General features: G+C 38.6%; 1 protein-coding gene across 2 annotated transcripts in view; it reads right to left on the reverse strand.

Annotated features, from left to right (window-relative positions):
- The window catches only part of Pdxdc1 (pyridoxal dependent decarboxylase domain containing 1), a 74,302-nt gene that overhangs the window by 51,286 nt on the left and 1,180 nt on the right, over positions 1 to 21,836 (reverse strand). Inside the window, exons 2-4 of one of the 2 annotated variants that reach the window (XM_034504496.2) lie at positions 6,566 to 6,639; positions 5,996 to 6,058; positions 1,933 to 2,013 (exon numbers count right to left, since the gene is read on the reverse strand). In XM_034504496.2, coding sequence (XP_034360387.1) covers positions 1,933 to 2,013; positions 5,996 to 6,058; positions 6,566 to 6,639 — 218 coding nt within the window. Of the gene's footprint in view, positions 1 to 1,932; positions 2,014 to 5,995; positions 6,062 to 6,565; positions 6,640 to 21,836 lie in introns of both variants that reach the window. The other variant, XM_034504495.2, reaches the window with a different exon arrangement.

Genomic DNA, 21,836 nt, shown 5'->3' on the forward strand with positions numbered 1-21,836 from the left:
GAGAAATTCAGAAAATGTCCTCGAGATGCTGAAACTTTGGGAAGAAAAGTACTTCAAAAACTGAGTCCTAAAAGATAAATATCATTCTCTTTACTGACAACCCAAACGGTTCTTAATTTTTCTTAAAATATTACCCTTTAGAACTACAGAGGGAGGGCTGGAGAGACGGCTCACAAGTTTAAGAGCTCTAGCTGCTCTGGGGCAGGACCCAGTTCTATTCCCAGCACCCACATGGTGGGTCACAAGCATCTGTAACTCCTGTCTGAAGGGATCAGACACACACTTCTGATTTCTACAGGCACCAGGCATGCAAGTGGCACACAGACATATATGAAGGCAAAACACCCACACATAAAATAATTATGATAATGATGTTGAATTGCAGAAGAAGAGTAATATAGCTTAGTTGTAGGGTGCCAGCTTCCATGGACGCGCACACACACACACACACACACACACACACATATACACACACATATACATGGCATATATCCACATAGACACATATGCATAAATAAAGTCTATTTAAAAGTATTTTTTAAAAAGGTTCTAAGGCTTGAACTTGAGACCTTGTCCATGTGATTGAGCTACACCCCCATATCAAGTCTTTAAGAATATAAAAAGACATAATCTAGTTCATAAGGAAAGTATTTACCTCCACTCATCACTTATCAGAGATGCTTAAGTTTGCTAACACCACTGAAGCAAAGATGTGGGGAAAGAACTCTCACACACGGCCTGTTATCTCCTAGGAGCAATATTTGGCTCCATTAAAATTACAAATGCATACATATATTATCTGGCCCAGCATCCTGCCTCTATGACTTATATACAAACACATTGTGAGAAATGACATAGGCTTAAAGCTATTGGCTGCAGCAATGCTTGTATCAGTAAAATAGGAACACAAAATAAAATTCTATTCATAAAATTTTATTCATCTATCTAAAGTAAAATAAAGTTGCTCTTAACCAAGAGAAAGCTCCTTGTGTGACATGCAATGAAGTCCAAGACCCAAGTGAAGAAAGCCACGTGAATAGTATTTAAGAACTGGAGGGGTATATATGGATGTTTTGCTTGTATACACAAACACATAAAATATCTGTCAAAGAATAATAAACTGGTCATTGTCAATGGCCACAAAAGAGAACCAGGTAGGGAGGCTTATGTATGTTTCAGGACTGGGAATTAAACTCAGGACACATACATGCTACCAGAGCCTAGAAAACTATTTTCTTATCTTCTTAATTTTAGTCTGCTTTGCTTTTGTCTTGCTATGCAGCCCTACACTGGCTTCAAATTTTCGACCCCCTTGCTTCTGTCTCCTGAATGCTAGGATCAGGGATGTGTACCACCGCGCCCAGTTTATCTTCTGTCTTTTGAACAAGGAAAATATATTACTGATAGCAAAAAAACTGAAGACAAAATGAAGATATATTTATTGAAATATGCTAGGCAGATGAATAAATAAAAGGTGATTCACAGACAATACAGGCTTCCATTAATCAACTTAACTGTAGTAATTCTTAGCAAGCTAAAGCAAAATAGAAAAGTGTACGGCACATCAGTCCCTCTAGTGGTTCTTCATAAGACCTAATACTATAAATATGCCAGGATCTACTTTTAGAATGTAAAAGTAGCAATGTGACTTTTAATGACTACTCTTAATGAAATTTCTTTCTTGAGCCACTCATGAGAATGGAGTCAAGAACAGTCTTTCTTTTTTTTGTTTCATTTTGTTTTGTTTTTCGAGACAGAGTTTCTCTCTGTAGCTTTGGCTGTCCTAGAACTTCCTCTGTAGACCAGGTTGGACTCAAACTCACAGAGATTCACCTGCCTCTGCTTCCTGAGTCCTAGGATTAAAGACATGAGCCATAACTACCCTGCCAAGAACAGACTTTCCAAGGCAAGCCGCCAACATTCCTTCATTACCGGGTGCTCTGGGGCTCCTCATCTTCATCTCCATGCATCAGATTTTGAACTAACTGGAGGATGCTCACCATATCTTGTCCACTGCAGAACAAAAGGGTTAGGTGGGTAAAAGAAAGAACACATAGCCCCTCCCCTCCATTTCCCAACTGTTTCTCTCATTCAAACTTGAAGGGTTTTTTTCTTGTTGTTGTTTTTCCTTTTTAAACATTTGATAGCTTGCTTAGAAGACAAAGAATATTTAGAAACAGGTTATATATTTTTAAAAACCTTCAAATTATATAACTTTACTTATAATTCTTTGACTCAAATTTATTTGATTTTTGAAAATATTTCCAATATTGCTTTAGCCCTATTTCTATAATAGATCATTTCATTCTTGAAGAGGAGAGAGTTTTTAATAAGTTACATTTTAAGAGCCAGTCTTTGTAAGAATGCTAGAAGGTCATAAAACCAACACAAATTCTAAAGACACAAGTATATCTATCTTATTTTCTTCCTGGGGAGTCTTGTCCAATTGAGCCAACAGCCTTAAATATGTAATTTATTTCCAACTCTTATCCAAGTTGGAAAATTTGAGATTTGCTTAGAGGATAAATAGACTGACGTCTATACAAGACATGCTGTTAACTGTTCATTATATACAGAAGGAAAATGTCACTGACAAACAGTATGAAATGGAAAGGCAATTTGTGGTGCATAAAATGTAAAAATACTCTATTAATAAGAAAATTAGTGGCCAGTGGTGGTGGCACACGCCTTTTAATTCCAGCACTCAGGGAGCAGAGACAGGTGGATTTCTGAGTTCAAGACCAGCCTGGTCTACCAGTGAATTCCAGGACAGCCAGAGGTATACAGAGAAAACCTGTTACAAACAAACAAACAAACAAAGCAAGCAACCAACCAACCTGATAAAATTTTTCTCTTAAAAAGAAAAGCACTGAAGGAATGCAGTGGGCAGTGGCAGAGGGCTTGTCTAGCATGTATGAACTAACCTCAATCTCTAGGACCACAAAAACAGCAGTAAAAAATAAAAGAACTTAGCCAATTTATAGAGACCTCTGAACACCTGGACACTCGCTCTACTTCAAAACGTTGGAGCATCTGTTCTTCTGCCTTCTGGCCCAGGATCATCTGACAGACCTTAGTGCTGCAGAATTATTAAGGGCTGATTACTCTGTCTAGGCAGATATAATCAGTCGACTATTCTGCAAGTGTGTCCTTTTCTGGACAGTAATTTGTCTGTAGAAGGAAAGTGGCAATTCTTGCCTAGTGGCTGTCTCACCACAACTGGAGTAACTCCAAGGATGCTCAATTTCTTCTTAGAATTCAATATAGGAAGCTGTCAGGAGCAGACAGGTCTCTAATGAAAATGAACATTAATACTGAAATGTTTGTCATGTCAATTCTAAGGATTTCTGATGTTTTGAAAACCAACTATCCATGTAAGGTAATCTGGACTGTTGCCTGTTAAATCCACTCAGCTATTTCTAAATAAAACATAGGGAACACCCTTATAATAAACTCCAAGTCATGAATTTGCTATAGTCCCTTAACTCACAGGCTGACCATCTCAAATCAGTTTAAAAAAGTTAAAGAAGGACTGGGTCTAAGCTTTGTATTCCTAAATGTGTTATACTGGTACAATGCCTATGAGAGTAACAATATTAGTCAACAAAAGGATGGACTGGGTATTAGGACTATCCTGTACCTCACTGGTACAAATTGGCATAATTATGCTCTAATTGTATTTTGAGAGAAAAGTTTCCTTTTAACAGGAAGGGTGATGTGTAGGAGGAGCTAAGGTGGGAGGAGTACTGAGAGGAAGAAAAGGAGTAAGAAGAGGAGAAGAAGAAGGAGAGGAGAAGCTAGGTGATGAAAGAGTGATAGAGGGGGGAGACAGGGAAGCAGATGTTCATGTATCTCCACCAGTCAAAGATAGTTGATATATCTAGGTTGGGTAGTGGGTTATACCTCTGATTGAACAATACCAAACTTATAAAGCCTATGATTAACATTTCTTAAAAAAAATGTATAAATGCAAAAAGGAAAAGGGGCATGGGATAGGGGTTTTCTAAGGGGGGGGAATGGGGAAACGGGATGGTATCTGAAGTGTAAATGAAAGATCTAATAAAAAAAAAAAAAAAGAAATCAAAGTATTAAGGTAGCTCTACTTGTAAATAACATGATTAAATACATAAGAGACCTTAAAGCCTCCACTTAAAAACTCTTAGAACTGATAAATACTTTCAACAAGTGGCAGCATACAAAATTAACATGCAAAAAATCAAAAGCCAATAACAAAAATATTGCAAAAGGAATCCAGAAAAACAATTATAATAGCAAATGAAAAAAAGGAAGGAAGGAAGGAAGGAAGGAAGGAAGGAAGGAAGGAAGGAAGGAAAAAAGGAAAAGTATCTAGCAATGGATGGGAAGAACTAACCAAGAAAATAAAGAACTCTACAACAACAAAAAAAAAAAAAATGAAGAAAGAAATTGAGGACTATACAAGAAGATAGAAAGGTACTGATTCCCATGGTTCAGAAGGATCCATCTGAAAATGGATATTCTACCAAAATTAACCTACAAATTTGATGAAATCCCCAGTAAACACTAGGACCATAAAAAAAAAAAAAAAAAAAAAAAAAAAAAAAAAAAAAAGAAACACTATCAAAACAATGATCCAAACTCATCTCTGAAAAGGTGCTAACCTGCAAATGAAATGTTCTGATCTTTGAAACTGCAAGAGGTAAGGGCAGGGAAGAGAGCTGAAGCAACTTTGCTACTGCTCTTGTGATCTTGAGTTAGAGCTCCAAAGTGCCAGAGTCCATACGTTATAGAACGAGGTAGAGAGAGTTTGTGCCTGTAACACACTTATTAGCCTCTTATGCTAGACACTAGTGTGATTAGGTATGAACACTCCTGACCACCGCTAAAACGTTTTTAATGTGCTGCCATTCTGAAAATGCCAGATGTTCTTGGGAGATTAGATACTTTTGTGTAGTTAAGAGAATAAGCAAGTCCTTGTCCCTTCACACCTGAACAGGAGACAGGATTTCCTTCCTGTTCTGAGTGGTTAGAAAGTACTACAGGACTTCAAATCAGCAGCATTCATGCTACAAGCAGGAAGGACTAAAAACATTAGTACCTGGGTGTGTTAGGCATGATATTTACTATATGGTGTGATACTTCCTCAATGCTCTTCTTGTACAACTTACATTCAGGTCAAAGAACGATTTAAGGGTGTTGTACTATTGACCTAAGTGCAGTTTCCTGGTTATAAAAGAAATATTGTTTGCCTCAAGGAAGTTGAGCTAGGACTTTAATTGTAGACTGACTACTAACATTCTGTGAAAATGACAGCCAGACATTCTTTCACACTACTAACTGATAAATTTGCTTTAGCTTCAAACAAACTAATCATTCCAGCAATGATTAAAGCTGACATTTTTCTTTCATTAACTATATTATTATTTTTGTTGTTTGTTTGCTGTTGTTTTTTTTTTCTTTTCTTTCTTTTTTCTTTTTGTTTTTTGTTTTTTTGTGAGACAGGGCATCTCTGTGTAACCCTAGCTGTCTTGGAACTCCCTATGTAGACAAGACTGGCTTTCAACTCATGAGTTCTGCCAGCCTTTGTCTCCTGGGTGCTGGGATTGAATGCATACACCACTATGCCCTATTCATTTACTATATTATAAAAATTATAAACTGTACCAACTAAAATATTTCTCACAATAAAACTCAGTCTACAAGAGAGATTACAGGTTTCAACAATGCACTACTTTGCTATCCCAGTTATAATCATAAATCCATTAATGGCTTTTGAGCATGGGTTATAGTTCTGAAAGGGGATCAGGTATGGTGGGATATGCCTGTAATCTAGTACTCAGAAGGTTGAGGCCAGACAACTGCACCAGTTGAAGGCAAGCTAACAAAAAAAGTCCTGGAAGAGAAAGAAGCTAATAAGCTCTCTACTGTCACCAACCAGCCAGTTCTCTAATGCTCCACTGAGTAACTACGTGAATTAACTTGGTAATCAAAGTAAACGATTCTCACTGGCACCCACCTGCCTTGGAGTGGCCCTGGAATATCCTCGGATGCTGGCTTCTTTCCATTTTCCTCCTCTGTTCTTCTGGTTTAAAGGAAAGAAAAAGTTGACTGTATGTTTTAACCAATCAAGTTTTTGACATGAACATGTGAATATGTGACTTTACCTAGAACATTCGGTGACTGATGGAAGACTTCAAACCTAGTTATTTCATTTCCCTAGACCCCAAATATATTTGAGAGTTTCAGCAAAAGAATATAAAAAACCACTTCAAACAACTGCTTTGTCAGTTGGTTCCCTGTGTGACTGAACCTACACTAAGAAGTATTTGAATATTCAAATCAACGTATTCCATAAACAAAACTAAAGTGGCAAAACTGAAGGGTCCTTCCCAAAATTTCAAATATTTTCATTGCAAAGCCCCTTCTGCCTAATATCCTAATATCCAGCTTTAAAGCCAGCAGACACGGATGATCTAGAGATGGGAGGCATCGAAACAGGAAAAAAGGAGAACCACCAGATTTATTCAGAACTGTCTGGATACACTCACCAGGGTGGCTCTACCCTGCATGCTCTGTTCGTGCTCACCTCGGGCTGTTCTCCAACATCCGCATCGCCTCTTTCAAGTTTTTTCCCATTTCAGCTAATGTAGGGTCTGCTATCTAAAAATAAATAAAGAGTAAAATTTTAATATTCCTCGATTACTATTTTTTATTCTAAAAATATATTTCTTTGTACTATAGAACTCATGGCAATTCTGCCTCAACCTCTCAAGTGCTGGGAATACAGACATAAGCTACCATGTCCGACTTAGTCTTTTGCCTGTGTTACATAATTCATTCAGAAAAATCAAATGCAAGACAACTTCCCTTGGATTTACTATGAAAGGCATAGATTTACTGTAACATACAAAAGCATAGCATACAAAGTAAAATCTCCCAGCCTTAACTTTTAGTAGAACTCATTTTTATCTTACATACACCTCTGCAGTTTGCTGTTGCCAACTTTACAGTATGGCCCCAGACAACATGCCTGCTTCATTCTTCTAGTGGTTACACCTTATTCCATCCCACATATAATTTACTTAACTAGTCCTGAGTTAATGGATCCTGAGGTTATTTCAGTTTCCTACCTTAAAAAACAAAACCCAAATATAGTAGCATGATACTTGTTTATATCATTGCAGTAGGCTGAAAATATTCTTACCTATTCCCTTCCTATAAGATCCTAGGACCTATGAATGTTATATTGCAAAGTCTTTATAAATTTGATTAAGTTAAATATCTTGAGATGGTTAGTCAACTTTTATTATCCAGATGAATCCAAAATGTAATGAAATATATCTTCTTTGTGATAAGGGCAGAAGGAACCACATATATGCACATACAAACAAGAGCCCATGAAAAATGAGTAGAAAACTTTGAAGATGCTGGCCTTTAAAACCGATTGTCATGAGCCTATGAACCATAATGATGAGCAACATGGCCCAATAACCCTAAGGGTCTGATAGTGGCAGTCATAGCATGATGGTAACAATAGCTGTTTAATTAATAGACATAAGGCCTGGACAACAGGAGGAAAATCATGCATACTACTAGAAACCTAGCTAACCACCAGAGGTCATGGATCTTAGAAGAGAATCTACTTCTGACAGATGAATGTAGCTCTTATTCCTCACCTAAGAAACGTCTTAATGCAAGAGGCATTAGAGAAAAGCACAATGGATCAAAACATAGAGAACAAGTGATCTGGGGTGCCTAGTGCCAAGCGATACATCTGTAACATGACTCCTGCACATATGGCTTGGGGAACATGGAAGAAGAGGGTGCCAGACGACCAGGAAAGTTGCTATGACACTGTGTCTCCTAAAAATGACAGGGAAGCTTCGCTCATGATATCACAACAATATGGCTGCCTAAACAAGACCCAAAGAAGCACAACAGAAATAGACATGCTAAATCTCATGGAGCCCCACCCACAGACAAAGAAACACAGGTAACGAAGGAATCCCGAAAGCATTAGAAATAGTTCTCAGGCCAGGCATCAAGGTGCATGCCTTTAGTCCCAACACTCTAGAGGCAGAGGTAGGCAGATCTCTGTGAGATCAAGGATAAGCCACAGCTGGGCGGTGGTGGCACACGCCTTTAATCCCAGCACTTGGGAGGCAGAGGCAGGTGGATTTCTGAGTTCGAGGCCAGCCTGGTCTACAGAATGAGTTCCAGGACAGCCAGGACTACACAGGGAAACCCTGTCTCAAAAAACCAAAAAAAAAAAAGAAAGAAAGAAAGAAAGAAAGAAAGAAAGAAAGAAAGAAAGAAAGAAAAAGGATAAGCCACAGAGAAACCTGTGCTGTTACACAGAGAAACCTGGTCTTGAAAAATCAGAAAGAAAAAAAAAAAAAGAAAGAAGGAAAGAAGAAGGGGGGGAGGGAAGGAGTTCTCCGCAGGGATGATCCCCCTAATTGGTTATCCAATACCAAGTGGTCAGCTCTGAGGGCACATACATACAAATTACACTGAATTGACTGAGAAGGCTATATAGGGAAAATTATGCAAATATATTTAAACTTAAAATAAGATTAATAAGTAGTAACATAGTAAGTAAGAAATGACGGGAAACCAATATAAGGGAAAAGTGTTAGTTTTCCTTGAATTTCAACCAAGTCTTCTGTAGTGATCTGAGTAGTTAAAACTATACTGCGGATAAATATTTTAGTCCTTAAAATAAATCAACTGACATACAGAAAGGTGTGTGTGTGTGTGTTTACATGTCTGTAATAATGACTAAAGAAAGAAGGATCAGATTTCCAGAAGGAATGGGAAGAGGTACATGGAGGAGTTGAGGGGAAGAAAAGGAAGGGAGAAAATGATGCAATTTATACTTTGATAACTAAAAATGACACGGCCACAAGCTGAAGAATGTCAACACCCATTATAAACTGGAATTAGAATGTCCTCCTCTTGCGAGTTCAGCTCTGGTAATCTTATGTAGACCACAGATAGGAACTTCTAACTTCTGGCCCAGAAAACTCAAACTCAAAATCTGTCTCTCATTTTCTTCCTCCCTTCCTCCTTCCCCCAACCCCACCCTGATTTTTTGGGAGACAGTTTCTGTCTACATTACCAAGGCTGGCACTACTACTTTCAATCACAGCCAAGTGAGAAACAGGCATGCACCAACATGCCCAGTTTCACGTCTATGGCTATTGCACTACTGAATTTGTGATTTGCTCCAGCAGCTACAGGAAGATAATCCACCCTTAAGCCTGGAGACAAACGGTTCTATCTGGAAAAAGCTGCCCTAAGTGGTGGCCTCTAGGGCATGGAAGTGTGAAGATGAGCAGCCGTCAGAGGAAGCATTTCTGCTCGTCCCCGTCTGCTCCTTTCCAACTTTAGTGCCATATGTGTACATTAATCTCCCTCCAAAAAGAAACAAAATAAGTATTTTTAATTCTTAAAAAGTTTATTTATTTTAATTATATCTAATTTATGGCAGTTAAATTTTTTAAATTAAAATTCAGCTACAACATTTCACCACTCCCTCCAATTCCCCCATCAGTCCCCCTACTCATCCTTATTCCCCTTAAATTCAAGGCCTCTTTTTCTTTACTTATTATTGTTATATATACACACACATATTCAAATAAATATGTAAATATATAAATTTCACCTGTTGAGTCCAGGATTATTATTTGTGTTTGTGTGTGTGGGGAGAATGTGTGTGTGTGTGTGTATGTGTAGGTGTGTATGTGTGTGTACACGTGTGTACAGGTGCCCAGAGTCCTGAACAGGGAGTTAAATTCCCAGAGCTAGAATTAAAGGTAGTTGTGAGACACTTGATGTGGGTGTTGGGAACTGAACACAGGTCCTTTCTATAGCTCCAAATTATTAATTCACATAGAATTAAAACATACAAAACATAAATAGAATTGAAACATACAAAAGGGCCTGTGAGATGGCTCAGCAGTTAAAAGTACTTTTTAAAAAAAAGATTTATTTATTTTATGTATATGAGTACACTACAGCTGTCTTTAGTCACACCACAAGAAGGAATCAGATCCCATTACAGATGGTTGTAATGTGGTTGCTGGGAATTGAACTCAGGACCTCTGGAAGAGCAGTCAGTGCTCTCAACCTCTGAGCCATCTCTCCAGCCCTAAAAGTACTTTTTACCAAAGCTGATGACCTAAATTTGATCTCTAGCCCACATGATGTTAGAAAAGAACCTAAGACAGACAGACACAGATGGACATGGACACAGACACACAGGGGCGGGGAACGAGAGAGAGAAATAATGAATAAAACAAACACACACATTTTTTTCTTCTTACTCTCCACAGTCATTTCTAGAGGAGTCGCTCACATCTCTACAGCAAGTCTGCAGTTCTGTCACATTTAGTTCCTCCATATTACCTCAACTCTATCAAGAACTTCTACTCAGTTAACCAATATCAGAAACGTAAAATCTTAAATTTAGATAATACCTTAGGAATCTGTTCAGAGTTCTTGTAAGCCTTACAACTAATGGGAAGGAGGCCAGGTATACGGGCAATCCCAGATCTTGATAAGCTAAAACAGGAGGATCTCCTCAAGTTTGAGGACAGCTTGACTATAAAGTGAGATACTGTCTTAAACAAACAACTAACCAGTCTGAAGAGATGGCTCAGTAGATAATACATTTGCTTGGCAAGTGTGAAGACCCAAGTGTGAATTTCCAGAACCCATTAAAAGCCACACATAGTTGTGGATCTGTAATCCCCCAGTTCCTACAGCAAGATGGGAGGTAGAAAAAGAATACCCAGAGGTTTGCAGGACAGCAAGCCTAGCAAATGTGGCAACAACCAACTAAGGGACCTTGTCTGAAACAAATGGAAAGTGAAGACCAACATCTAAGTTGTCCTCTGTCTGATCTCACATGTACACACCTGTACTCACACACAAGAATGCATGAATACACATCTCTATTATACACACTGACACACACACACACAGAGAGAGACATCAAACCAACGAACCAATCTCCCAAGAACTGTAGAACTACATAAAATTGAGGCTTCCAGTGCCTTAACCCCATTAAGTAGATCAGCTTTGGTTTACACAAAGGATCGTAAGTCAAATTTCATTCATAAAATTGTCACTAAAAGTAAAAATATATATCATAAAAATATCTGATGCTAGCTTAATATTTTAAAGGTGAAGGAACTAAGTCTTGGAAATGTGATTTCCTGATGATAAAAGGGCTTATAAAAGACATGTGCTAGAAAACCCTGGGTTTCTTATTTCCCTTTCTGGCCTCTATTATACAAGTTGGCTTCTAAGAAGGTTTACAAAGTAATCTTATAGCCATATCTGCTTTGATTTATTTATTTTTTCTTTCTCTTCCTTTTTGAGACAGGATCTCATTATGTAGTCATGGCTAGACTGGAGCTTACTATGGAGACCAGGTTGGTCTCAAACTCAGAGATCTGTTTGCCTCTACCTCTGAGCGCTGGGGTTAAGCTATCCAGGTTATCTATTTCTGATGTTTAAATATAATTTTAAAATATTTTCAAACATGTTAAAAATATACAACCTTAATGTAACTATAAAACAGAATAGATTTAAAATGGTCTCCATGCTCTGATTGTGAGTAGGAAATAGAAAGGATAATAGTCAAGAGAATTTATCTTAACTCTCCCCGTTTTGTTCCTTATTACCCACTCTTGTTGCTCAATGAAAAGATAACCATCTTGCTTGATCATTGACATCTTCATACTCCAAACACTTGCCTGGTTTGAATGCCTTTGCATCTTTACAAGTCAAGTTTTCTTTTTTAAAAATTTGATACTTATGGGTGTGCACACACATGTGTACATGTATGGCTGTATCTGTAATGGCCAGAGGAGGATGGCACACAGGTCTCTCTCTTTTTTGACAAAACCCCTAGAACTGGAGTTATAGGCAGTTGTGAGTTGCCTCATAATATTCTGGAAAACAAGCTCTGGTCTTTGAGAGCAATAAGTGCTTTTAACCTATGAACCATCTCATCTTTCCAGGTTCACAATTCAAGATTTCTATAAAACGTTTTGGATAAAACCACTTTCACATCCCCTCTAACAACAATATCTTTTTGGTTTGTTTTTTGAGATAGGGTCTCTCTCTATATTGCAGGCTGGCCTAAAACCTTCTATGTAAGCCAGGCTGGGCTTAAACTTGCTGTGATTCTTCTCTTCTCCCTCAGTGCTGGGATTATAGGCATGTACTGTATGTCACCACTTTTTTCTAAACCTAAAGTCTGGATACTGACAAAAACAAAAGAGAATTAATGGAGATAATGGGCTAAAACTTTTGAAACTGAGGCCATCCTGACATTCAGCCACCTGTCTTCACGATTCCTCATATCCTTCACTGAAAACCAATTTCACAGATGCTCTTTCCAGTACAGATGTGAACTTCTTAGCCACATCATGAGCTCCCTGCAGGCAGAGATGCAGACTCCTCCTAATTCTGTTGCTCTTATTTGATCAAGGGCTTACTGTTGGATGACTTTCCGCACTGGATATCAGTCTCCTTTCTCTCTATAAAGCGCACCATATTTTTTTTTTCCTATAGCATTGAAAAAAATCTTTTTAGTTAAACAGTAAACAAACAAACAAACAAACAAACAAAAAAACCCACAATCAGTGAGATGGCTCAGCAGGTAAAGGTACTTGTTGCCACGTCTGGTAGACTGAGTTTCAGCTCAGGGATCCACATGGTGGAAGAAGAGTATCAACCTTTAAGTCATCCTCTAACCTCACACATATACCACCACGCACATCTCCCTTTCTTTTGTTTATTTATTTTCATCCATCCATCCATCCATCATCTGAGGCAGAGTCTTGTGAACCTCAGATTGGCCCTGAATTATGTAGCTGATGGAGGACATAAACTTTTGTCTGTTTGTGTACTGGTGTCTATGTGCAAGATTGTAGGAAAGGCTACAAGTTAACAAAGTATCTTCTACTATTATCTTTTGAATTAAGATGAATCTAGAGCTCACCAATAGGTTAGAATGGCTAGCCAGACTAGACTGGTTAGTCAGCAAGTTCTGGGGATCTCCCTGTCTTTGTTCCCACAGTGCTATGGTTAGGACATGTGGCCACATCTGGCTTTTTAAAAATGTAGGTACCAAGGATCTAACTCAGGTCCTTACATTTGTATGACAGGTACTTTACTGACTGAACTATCTCCTTGAACTTTAGCCTGTAATTTTGAACTTCTAACTCTCTACTTGCCAAATGCTGGAATCAAAGTCATGTGCTACCATGCCTGACTTATATATTTATTGAGTCCCTTAAAACTAAAAACCATGCAAAAAGAAATTTCTATGAAGAACAGCTACTGTTTTCTTATTCTTGTTTCATATGTTGTCTCTGTCATAATGCTAGGTGTTTAAACTACATGATTATACTAAAGCAAAGCCAGAACCATACACAAAACCTACATGAATCAAGAACTGAAACCATGTGTGGAAGTGAATAATCCCTTGGGAAATAGAGATAGGAGGATCAAGTGTTCAAAAACCAATCTGAATTTCAAGTCAGCCTGGTCTATGGAACCTCCAACTCCAAACACAACAAAGAATACAACTGAATTGAATTGGACCATGCCTGCAATCCCATCACTTAAGAGGCTGAGGCAAAACTGAACTGTTATCAATTCAAGGCCATGGGTTTGATCTTCAGCACTGCAGAAACTGGGTAAAACAGCACATAGCTGTGCTCTCAGCACTTGAGATAAAACAGAGTCAGTAGGATAAAAATTTAAAGTCATCTTCAGCTACACAGTAAGTTTCAGGCCAGCCTGAGATACAGATTCTGTCCAAACAAACCACCAGCACCAGCACCAGCACCAGCACCAGCACCAGCACCAGCACCAGCACCAGCACCAGCACCAGCACCAGCACCAGCACCAGCACCAGCACCAGCACCAGCACCAGCACCAGCACCAGCACCAGCACCAGCACCAGCACCAGCACCAGCACCAGCACCAGCACCAGCACCAGCACCAGCACCAGCACCAGCACCAGCACCAGCACCAGCACCAGCACCAGCACCAGCACCAGCACCAGCACCAGCACCAGCACCAGCACCAGCACCAGCACCAGCACCAGCACCAGCACCAGCACCAGCACCAGCACCAGCACCAGCACCAGCACCAGCACCAGCACCAGCACCAGCACCAGCACCAGCACCAGCACCAGCACCACCAAAGAAACAACTAAGAAATTGTGCAAAGAAGCCTATTTTCAGTACATAGAAGGGATTTGTTTTATGATAGAAGGGGGTATGTAGATGTGAACTATTTTATGATATTAAAAATAAAACAGTATTTTCTATGGCCTATTCTTAGGAAAAGGTCATGATTCCATTGTGCTTTAACACTAAGCATAGAGGCTGCCAGAGAATAAGCAAGATGATCCTTAATAATCACGGAGTTGCTTAAAATCATCAGGCATTTTGCTATTAGCCACTGTACACTCATTACCTACTACTTAACATTTTAAACAGTTATTATTACTGTAGAACCAATGCTCTCTTAACCATGAGGCAATACTGCTTATTAATGTCATAAGACTATGAAATAACTCACATTCTGAGAAAGGGCCATACTCCAAAAACATATAGCTAAAGTTTACTTTTAATTTTTTTTGGGGGGGGGGGGTCCTCTCTCTACATAGTCCTACCTGTCCTGAAACTTACTATGCAGTTCAAACTGGCCTCAAACTCACAAAGATCCTCCTGCCTTCTGAGTGCTGAGATTGAAGGTGTGTGCCATGCCAGATTCATGATCATCTTTTTAATTCTGGTTTTTACTCAGAAAAAAATATCAATGATTCTCCATTCAGAAAAAAATTTCCATCATATAATGTTACAACTAGATGACAAAATTTTCTTACAAGATTGGAATAAATCTTTTTAGTTAAAAACAAAGAAAACAGAGCCAGTGAGAGGGCTCATTTGGTAAAAGCATTGCCAGCAAGTGTGGCAAGTGACCTACTTTAAGAGCATTAATAATTAAACTAGGATGAAAGGTGTAGTCTGGGATGGTCCTAGGGAAACCAGGATCTAGTGACCCTACCCATAACTAAATGTTTACTTCAGATCTTAAACCTTGTTCCTTCTAGCAAGGCCAGGGAAATTTATGTGGTGGTGGTGGTTTATGAGCTATAAGGGAAATGAAAGAGCATACATGAGAAGGCAGCACACCTGCCATGAAGGTGTCACCAGGGTCTCACAAATTGGGCAAAATATTTACTTTTCTGCCTTCCTCTTTATTCAAATCCTAGAAAAGAGTCTGTGAGACGGTTCCGGATATAAGTGTTTAACCACTTGATGATGTGCCCCGAGTTCTATCCCCAGAACCCGTGCAAAGGCAGAAGGAAAGAATCAACCCCACAAAGTTGTCAACTCCATATGCACACTGTGGGGCAAAGTCTTCACCTATACATATTACACAAATAATTTAAAAATAAATAATCCTGAGTAAAATAATCTGATTAAATGTCTGAAATGTACATGCAACTTGAAGACAAAAGCAGTTATTTGAAGAAAGAGAAGGGTCTTGAGTCTGAGGGGGAGGGGACACAGGGAAGGACAACTGGGTAAGGGGAAAAAGTTAGAACAAAGAAAAATGATAAATATGTATGAAAATGTCATAATGATCTGGGTGGTGATGGCACAAGCCTGTAATCCCAGAACTTGGAAGGAAGAGGCAGGTGGATGTCTGTGAGTTTGAAGCCAGTCTGGTCTACCCAGCTAGTTCTAAGACAGACAAGACTACAAAGAGAAACGAGAGAGAGAGAGAGAGAGAGAGAGAGAGAGAGAGAGAGAGAGAGAGAGAAGAAATGTCACAATATGTATGCACCTTGTGAGCGCAGGTGCCTATGGAGGTCAGGAGGTGTTGGAACCCCTGGAAATGGAGTTACAGCATCATGTGGTACTGCAAATGGAATCTAGGTTCTCTGTAAGAGCAGCAAGTGTTCTTAACTGCTGAATCATCTCTTCGGCCTCTGTGTATGCTTACTTTAAAAAAGTAAAACCAAACTAAACCAAACCCAGGAGCTGTGGTAGTGTACATCTGTGATCTAGGGACTTAGAAGGCTGATGCAGAAGGAGCAGGAAGAGTTCGAGGCCAATCTCTGCTGGACCTTATGAAACTTTGTCTCAAAACAATAAACAAAATTATTGAATGGGTAAAGGTGCTTGCTGCTATGCTTGCTGACACAAGTTTGAGCCTCAGAATCCACTCCGTGGAAAGGGAGTATCACCTCCCACAACCTATCCTCTGACTGCCAAAGGCATGCTATGCACAACCCCAACTAGAAACAAACAAACAAACAAACAAAAAAAAAAAAAAAAAAAAAAAAAAAAAACCCTAACAAGAACCCTCTTTCTATGTTTGAGTGTGCTGTGAGGACATGAAGACATACTATAATTATTTATTCATAAAACATCATAATCTCCAAGTTCAAAGGGATATATAGTTGTTGAAAAGGCATAACTATGAGTGTTTAACCTACAAATTTATAAGCAAGCAGAGAAGGTAAAAAGCAAAAGCATGCAACAGAGATACACATCTGTAAAGATAAAGAACAACAATATTAATAACATGAGATAGCAAACATTGGTCACAGACAATAGTGCATGTAGAGACAAGAAAGGCACAATGGTATTTGAGTGAGATGCCCCCATAATGTGGGGCATTTGAATATCTGGTCTCCAGTTGATAGCACAATTGGGGAATCCAGTAGGAGGGATGACCTTGCTAGAAGACTCATGCACTGGGGGCAAGAGCTAAGGTATTAAAGTCCTTCTGCCAACCTCACTTGACTCTCTGTTTTTTGTGGTCTAAGATGTAGACTCTCAGCTTCCAACTCTGGCTGCTGTACCTACTGCCTGCTGTCCCTGCCATTATGGGTCCTAACCCTCTGGAACTGTAAGCCCCAAATAAGCCAAGTTTTCTTAATCATGGTGTTTTATCACAGCAACAGAAGAGTAACTTATATAGCATACTCTTATATAAGCATACTCTTATACTCTTATATAAGAATAACTTATATAAGAGTAACTTATAAGTTACTATATAAGTTATTCTTATATAAGAGAAACTTACATTACTATAAGTAATATAAGTTACTCTTATATTATATTATAGTTATATTACTATAAGAGTAACTTATATTATATTCCAAATAACCATCAGAGATGTATAGAAACCAAGAAAGCCAAGTCTAAATTAAACTTTTCTCCCCACTCCGAAATCAGATTCTAAAATATATCACTTGGACATTAATGAATATTATCTTCTAAATAAATAATATATGTAGCAGGCAAAATTTATTTCTAAGTTCTTGTTTATCTGGAATACCACACTTATGGTGGGACAAAAAAAAAAAAAGTACAATTCCTAGGTTGTGGATGTAACTCAGTCAGATTACTTATCCAACACAGACCAAGAAATTGGGTCCAATGCCTAATACCACAAGAAAAAAAAAATCCTTAAAGAGCAACATGTGGTCCTACGTATAATAACTCTCTGAGATAAGCTTCTTCAAAGTGTTGCCAGGACTTGTCTGTAGGCAATCAAATAAAAAAGATAAAAAGGTATCTACTATCTTGAAGATACAGTTCAGTGGTCGAGCTGAAATGAATAGTAGACTTGGTATGAAAGGTCTGTGAGCTTCAATCCCAACATCAATAACAATAATGAAGGGATTTATTGTATTTGGCATTATTACTATTTCTAAAACTGTACTGGAATCAGGAAGAATTAACATTGGCATTTTATCTTGAAAATAACAAAATGAGTGCTAGATGGGGTAGCATACACCAAAAATCCCAGCAGTTGGGAGTTGCTAAGAGTTCAAGGCCAGCCCTGAGTACACAGTAAATTCAAGGCCAGCCTAAGCTACTTTTAATTCTACCTCAAAGAAACCCAAACAAACAAAACAAAGAAAACCCCAAACAAACAACAAACAAAACAAACAAAAAAAGACACTGAAATTTCACAGTAAAGGTGCTTGCCACTGCCCTGCCTGACAATCTGAGAGCAAAAATGTCAACAACACAAAAGTCCCTCTACAATATATGAAAGAGTGAACTCTGCCTCAGTACACACAGAAACCAATCATTTAAACCTGCCTCATTGGGATTATTTTCTTGTGATTAAAAAAAATTTTTTTTAAAGATTTACTCATTATTTTTATTTATTTTTGTGAGGCTTCATCAATTTAAGAGTACCACAAGCATATAAGGACCTTCGGAAGCCAGAGGGCATTGGCCAGATACCCGTGGACCTGGAGTTACAGTTGTGAGCCACATTACATGAATGCTGGGAGCCACAACCAGGTCTTCTACAAGAGCGGTAAGCACTCTCAGCCACTAAGCATCCTCTCCAGCCCCCAGTATCATGCTTTTTAAAGAAAAACATAAATGTTTGGGCCATCTTTATCAATAATGATCAGGATGTTCTAATCATGCTGCACTTGTTCCTCTTTATAAAAGTCTTAACTGTAAGATAATAACTTTTTTTTTTCTCAAAATCAGACTCAAAAGAGAAATGTTTGGTTTAGAGTAAGGACAAGAACAAAAAATGGGGGCTTGTGACACAGCATTGAGTGCTTACCTAGTACTCACAAGTCCCCAGTACTACACAAAGTTAGGTATGATGGCACATACTTACAATCCCAGCACTCAGAAGGTGAAGACAGACACTGAGTTCAGGGTAATCCTTGGCTACACAGCGATATCCCTTCTCAAAGACAAACAAAACTAAGCAAGCAAGCAAACAAAAATCCAACAATAGTGGGCTTAGGTGAAAAATAGAATTGAAGTTGCCTCTTTCAGAGATTAACTAGCTCTAATTAAACCACCCAGCTATTACCTTGGTGATTGAAATGGTCTAGCCCTGTACTGCCCTGTATGGTAGCATACATACTGGGCTGCTACCACTAAGAATGTGGTTAGTAATGTGTTAGAATAATAAGAAAATAAATTGTCTATTCTGCTTTATTTCAGTACATCTTGATTTAAGTTGGTAAGTGTAACTAGTGGCTCCCAACTGAACAGCAGCTCTGAGTTGTTAGTTAATGATTCCCAACCAGAGGCAATCCCTCCCACTCCATCTGGAGCCATTTTTAATTGTCACAGCTGGGAGTGTACTGGTAGTGGAAGGAGGCCAGGGCTTCTGTTAAACATGTTGCATTGCAATGAACCTCCCACACAGAAGAATCAGTTGAAACAAATATCAGCAATTGAGAAGCTTAAGAAACTCTGTCCCAGAGTTTGTTCAAGGGCGGAGTGAAAGCAAACAAAACAAACTGCAGCACACCTTGCCTAAATAGAATACCCGAAAAGAATGACTTTTTCCTTCAATGTGAAAAGGTTTAAAGCAGCAAGACATTACTGAAAAGTGCATGAATGGTTTCTCGTGGCCACAATAACTACATCCTGTGCTAGAACTAACTTAAATATTAACATAATATTAAAACTATTATCTGGGACCTTTTGTTTTTTTCTTTTTTCTTATGTGTACATGTACATGTGTATGTATGATGTTTATGCAACTACTTTCTGAAGCTAGAACACATCAGATCCCCTGAAGCTGGAGTTACAAGTGATTAGGAGTCACCTTGCATCCTCTGAAGGAGCAGTAGACACTCCTAATCACCAAGTCATCTCTCCAGCTCCAAAATCCTGTTTCTTACATGTTGAATATAAGATGCTAAAGGATCCCTACCCACTTAAAACTTTATTTTCAGATTTATTTTATATGTTATGGGTGTTCTGCCTGTATGTTTGTCTGTGTACCACATGCATGCCTGAGGTGGCCAGAGAGGGTGCTGAATCCCATAGAGCTGGACATATAAGCAGTTGTGAGCCACCAAGTGTTGGGACTTGAACTTGGATCCTCCAGAAGATCAACAAGTGTTCTTAACCACTAAATCCAGCCACCTTACCAACCTTACTTTTTTTTTTTTTTTTTTTTTTTTTTGCAGATTTACTTACAAAGAGCTATTCTCAGAGGAAAGATGACCTCAGTTCTTCCCAGCCCCTCTCTTTCTACTCTTCTAGTTTGAATTCCTTGTTCTTTTACTTGGCCTATCTGATATGAAGATACCACTGTGAAAGAAAACCAAATTAAGGCAAGAAAAGTGACTGCCATTCATATTTGCAAGTTTGCATATTACTTCAAGAAAAAGCAGGGGTAGAGTTATCACTTGATCAAGGGAGATGTATGGAGTGATTCTACTGAGTAACAATCACATACCGCATCCTCGAGCAGCAGTCCCCACCTTTCTAACACTGCTATCCTTTAATCCACTTCCTCGTGGTGTGGTAACCCCAACCATGAAATTACTTCACTGCTACTTCATAACGATAATTTTGTTACTGTTATGATTGCTGTGGGGTCACAACCCACAGGTTGAGAACTGCTGTCCTAGAGGAAGAGATATTGAAGTTTCAGAGGCTGAATATCAAATAAGACTGTGGTTCTATAAAGTATGCATGGATCAGATGAAGTGGGATCATTTAGAACTACTCAAATAGCTCTCAATTTTATATTAGAAATGTAGAATCTAGCCCAAATTAGCCTAATCTTCAAAGAAACTGAAACAATAGACATAATTTAGTGTTTCACTTCAAACTATTTCTCAGGACACAAAGTCATCTAAATTCATATTACATCAAAGCCTTTTCTGTCCATTTAGCATTAACAGAAATTATTCACTGTTTTTAAAGTTTTCTATTACTTCATGGAATATAAAAATAAGAGCTCTAGCCTTTTACAGACAGGATTTCTCTGTGTAGCCCTGGCTGTACCTCACTCTGTAGACCAGACTGATCTTGAACACAAAAATCTGCCTGCCTCTGCCTCCTCAAATGCTGGGATTAAATTTGTGCGCCACCGCCTGGCTGAGTCCTAGCTTTTAAAGCAAAACTTAACATTTATAATTTTCACACTGGCCTAAGGCTACAACTTTCAGCCCACATAACTCTGAATTCCTTAAAGTTCAATGCAACTAAAGTTCTACCCTTAAGCATGCAGAGTTTCAGTACCTTCTCATATTCTCTTTGGAGGGCTTAAAATATTTTAACATCACTTAGTATACAGAAAAATACCATTTACAGTAGTTTAGTTTTCATATACTCTCAAAGAAAAGATCATCTTTGTTCTTTCAGGTTTCTAATGGAATGACTTAAACCCTTAAGAAATGGGAAATAATATATTTTCAGCATCATCATTTTGTATTCAACTACTGGAGTTACACACACAATCTCAACCAGTTTTCTCAGCATCTGAATTCCTGATAGCTCCCCAATGTGTAGAACTGTCCTGTGCAACAAAGAATATTCAACAGTATACTTGAGTTCGTCTTACTAGGTCCCAGCAGTACCTCCCTTGTTCTCCCAGTACTCTAGTTTAAAACATCTCCAGAAATTGCTAAATGTCCCTGGGAAACAAACCTAACCCAGAGCTGAGAATCACCAGTCCAAGTGAAGCTTCTGGTACTAAAAAGTAGACACTATGCTAGTCAGAAGAATCAAGCAACAAAACAAAACCAAAAACATCTTCTCTGATTGCTTTCCACCCAATTTATACTAACTAGCCAAGGAGCGAGATATGCCACTGTGCGCGCATGAAGACATCTGGCTTAATTTCTACAATTACTGCTTTCAACTCTCCAGTGACAAGTGAATGAACAACTACAGCAGCTGCTTCTCTGAAAAAAGTTATTCCAAGCCAGGCATGATGGTACGTACAGTCCTGTAATACCAGCAGTTTGGGAGGCAGTGGCAGGAGGATCACTTTAAGTTCGGGGTCAGTCTAGTCTA

This window comes from Arvicanthis niloticus, chromosome 6, assembly GCF_011762505.2.
Source record: "Arvicanthis niloticus isolate mArvNil1 chromosome 6, mArvNil1.pat.X, whole genome shotgun sequence".
Classification (NCBI taxonomy): Eukaryota; Metazoa; Chordata; class Mammalia; order Rodentia; family Muridae; genus Arvicanthis; species Arvicanthis niloticus.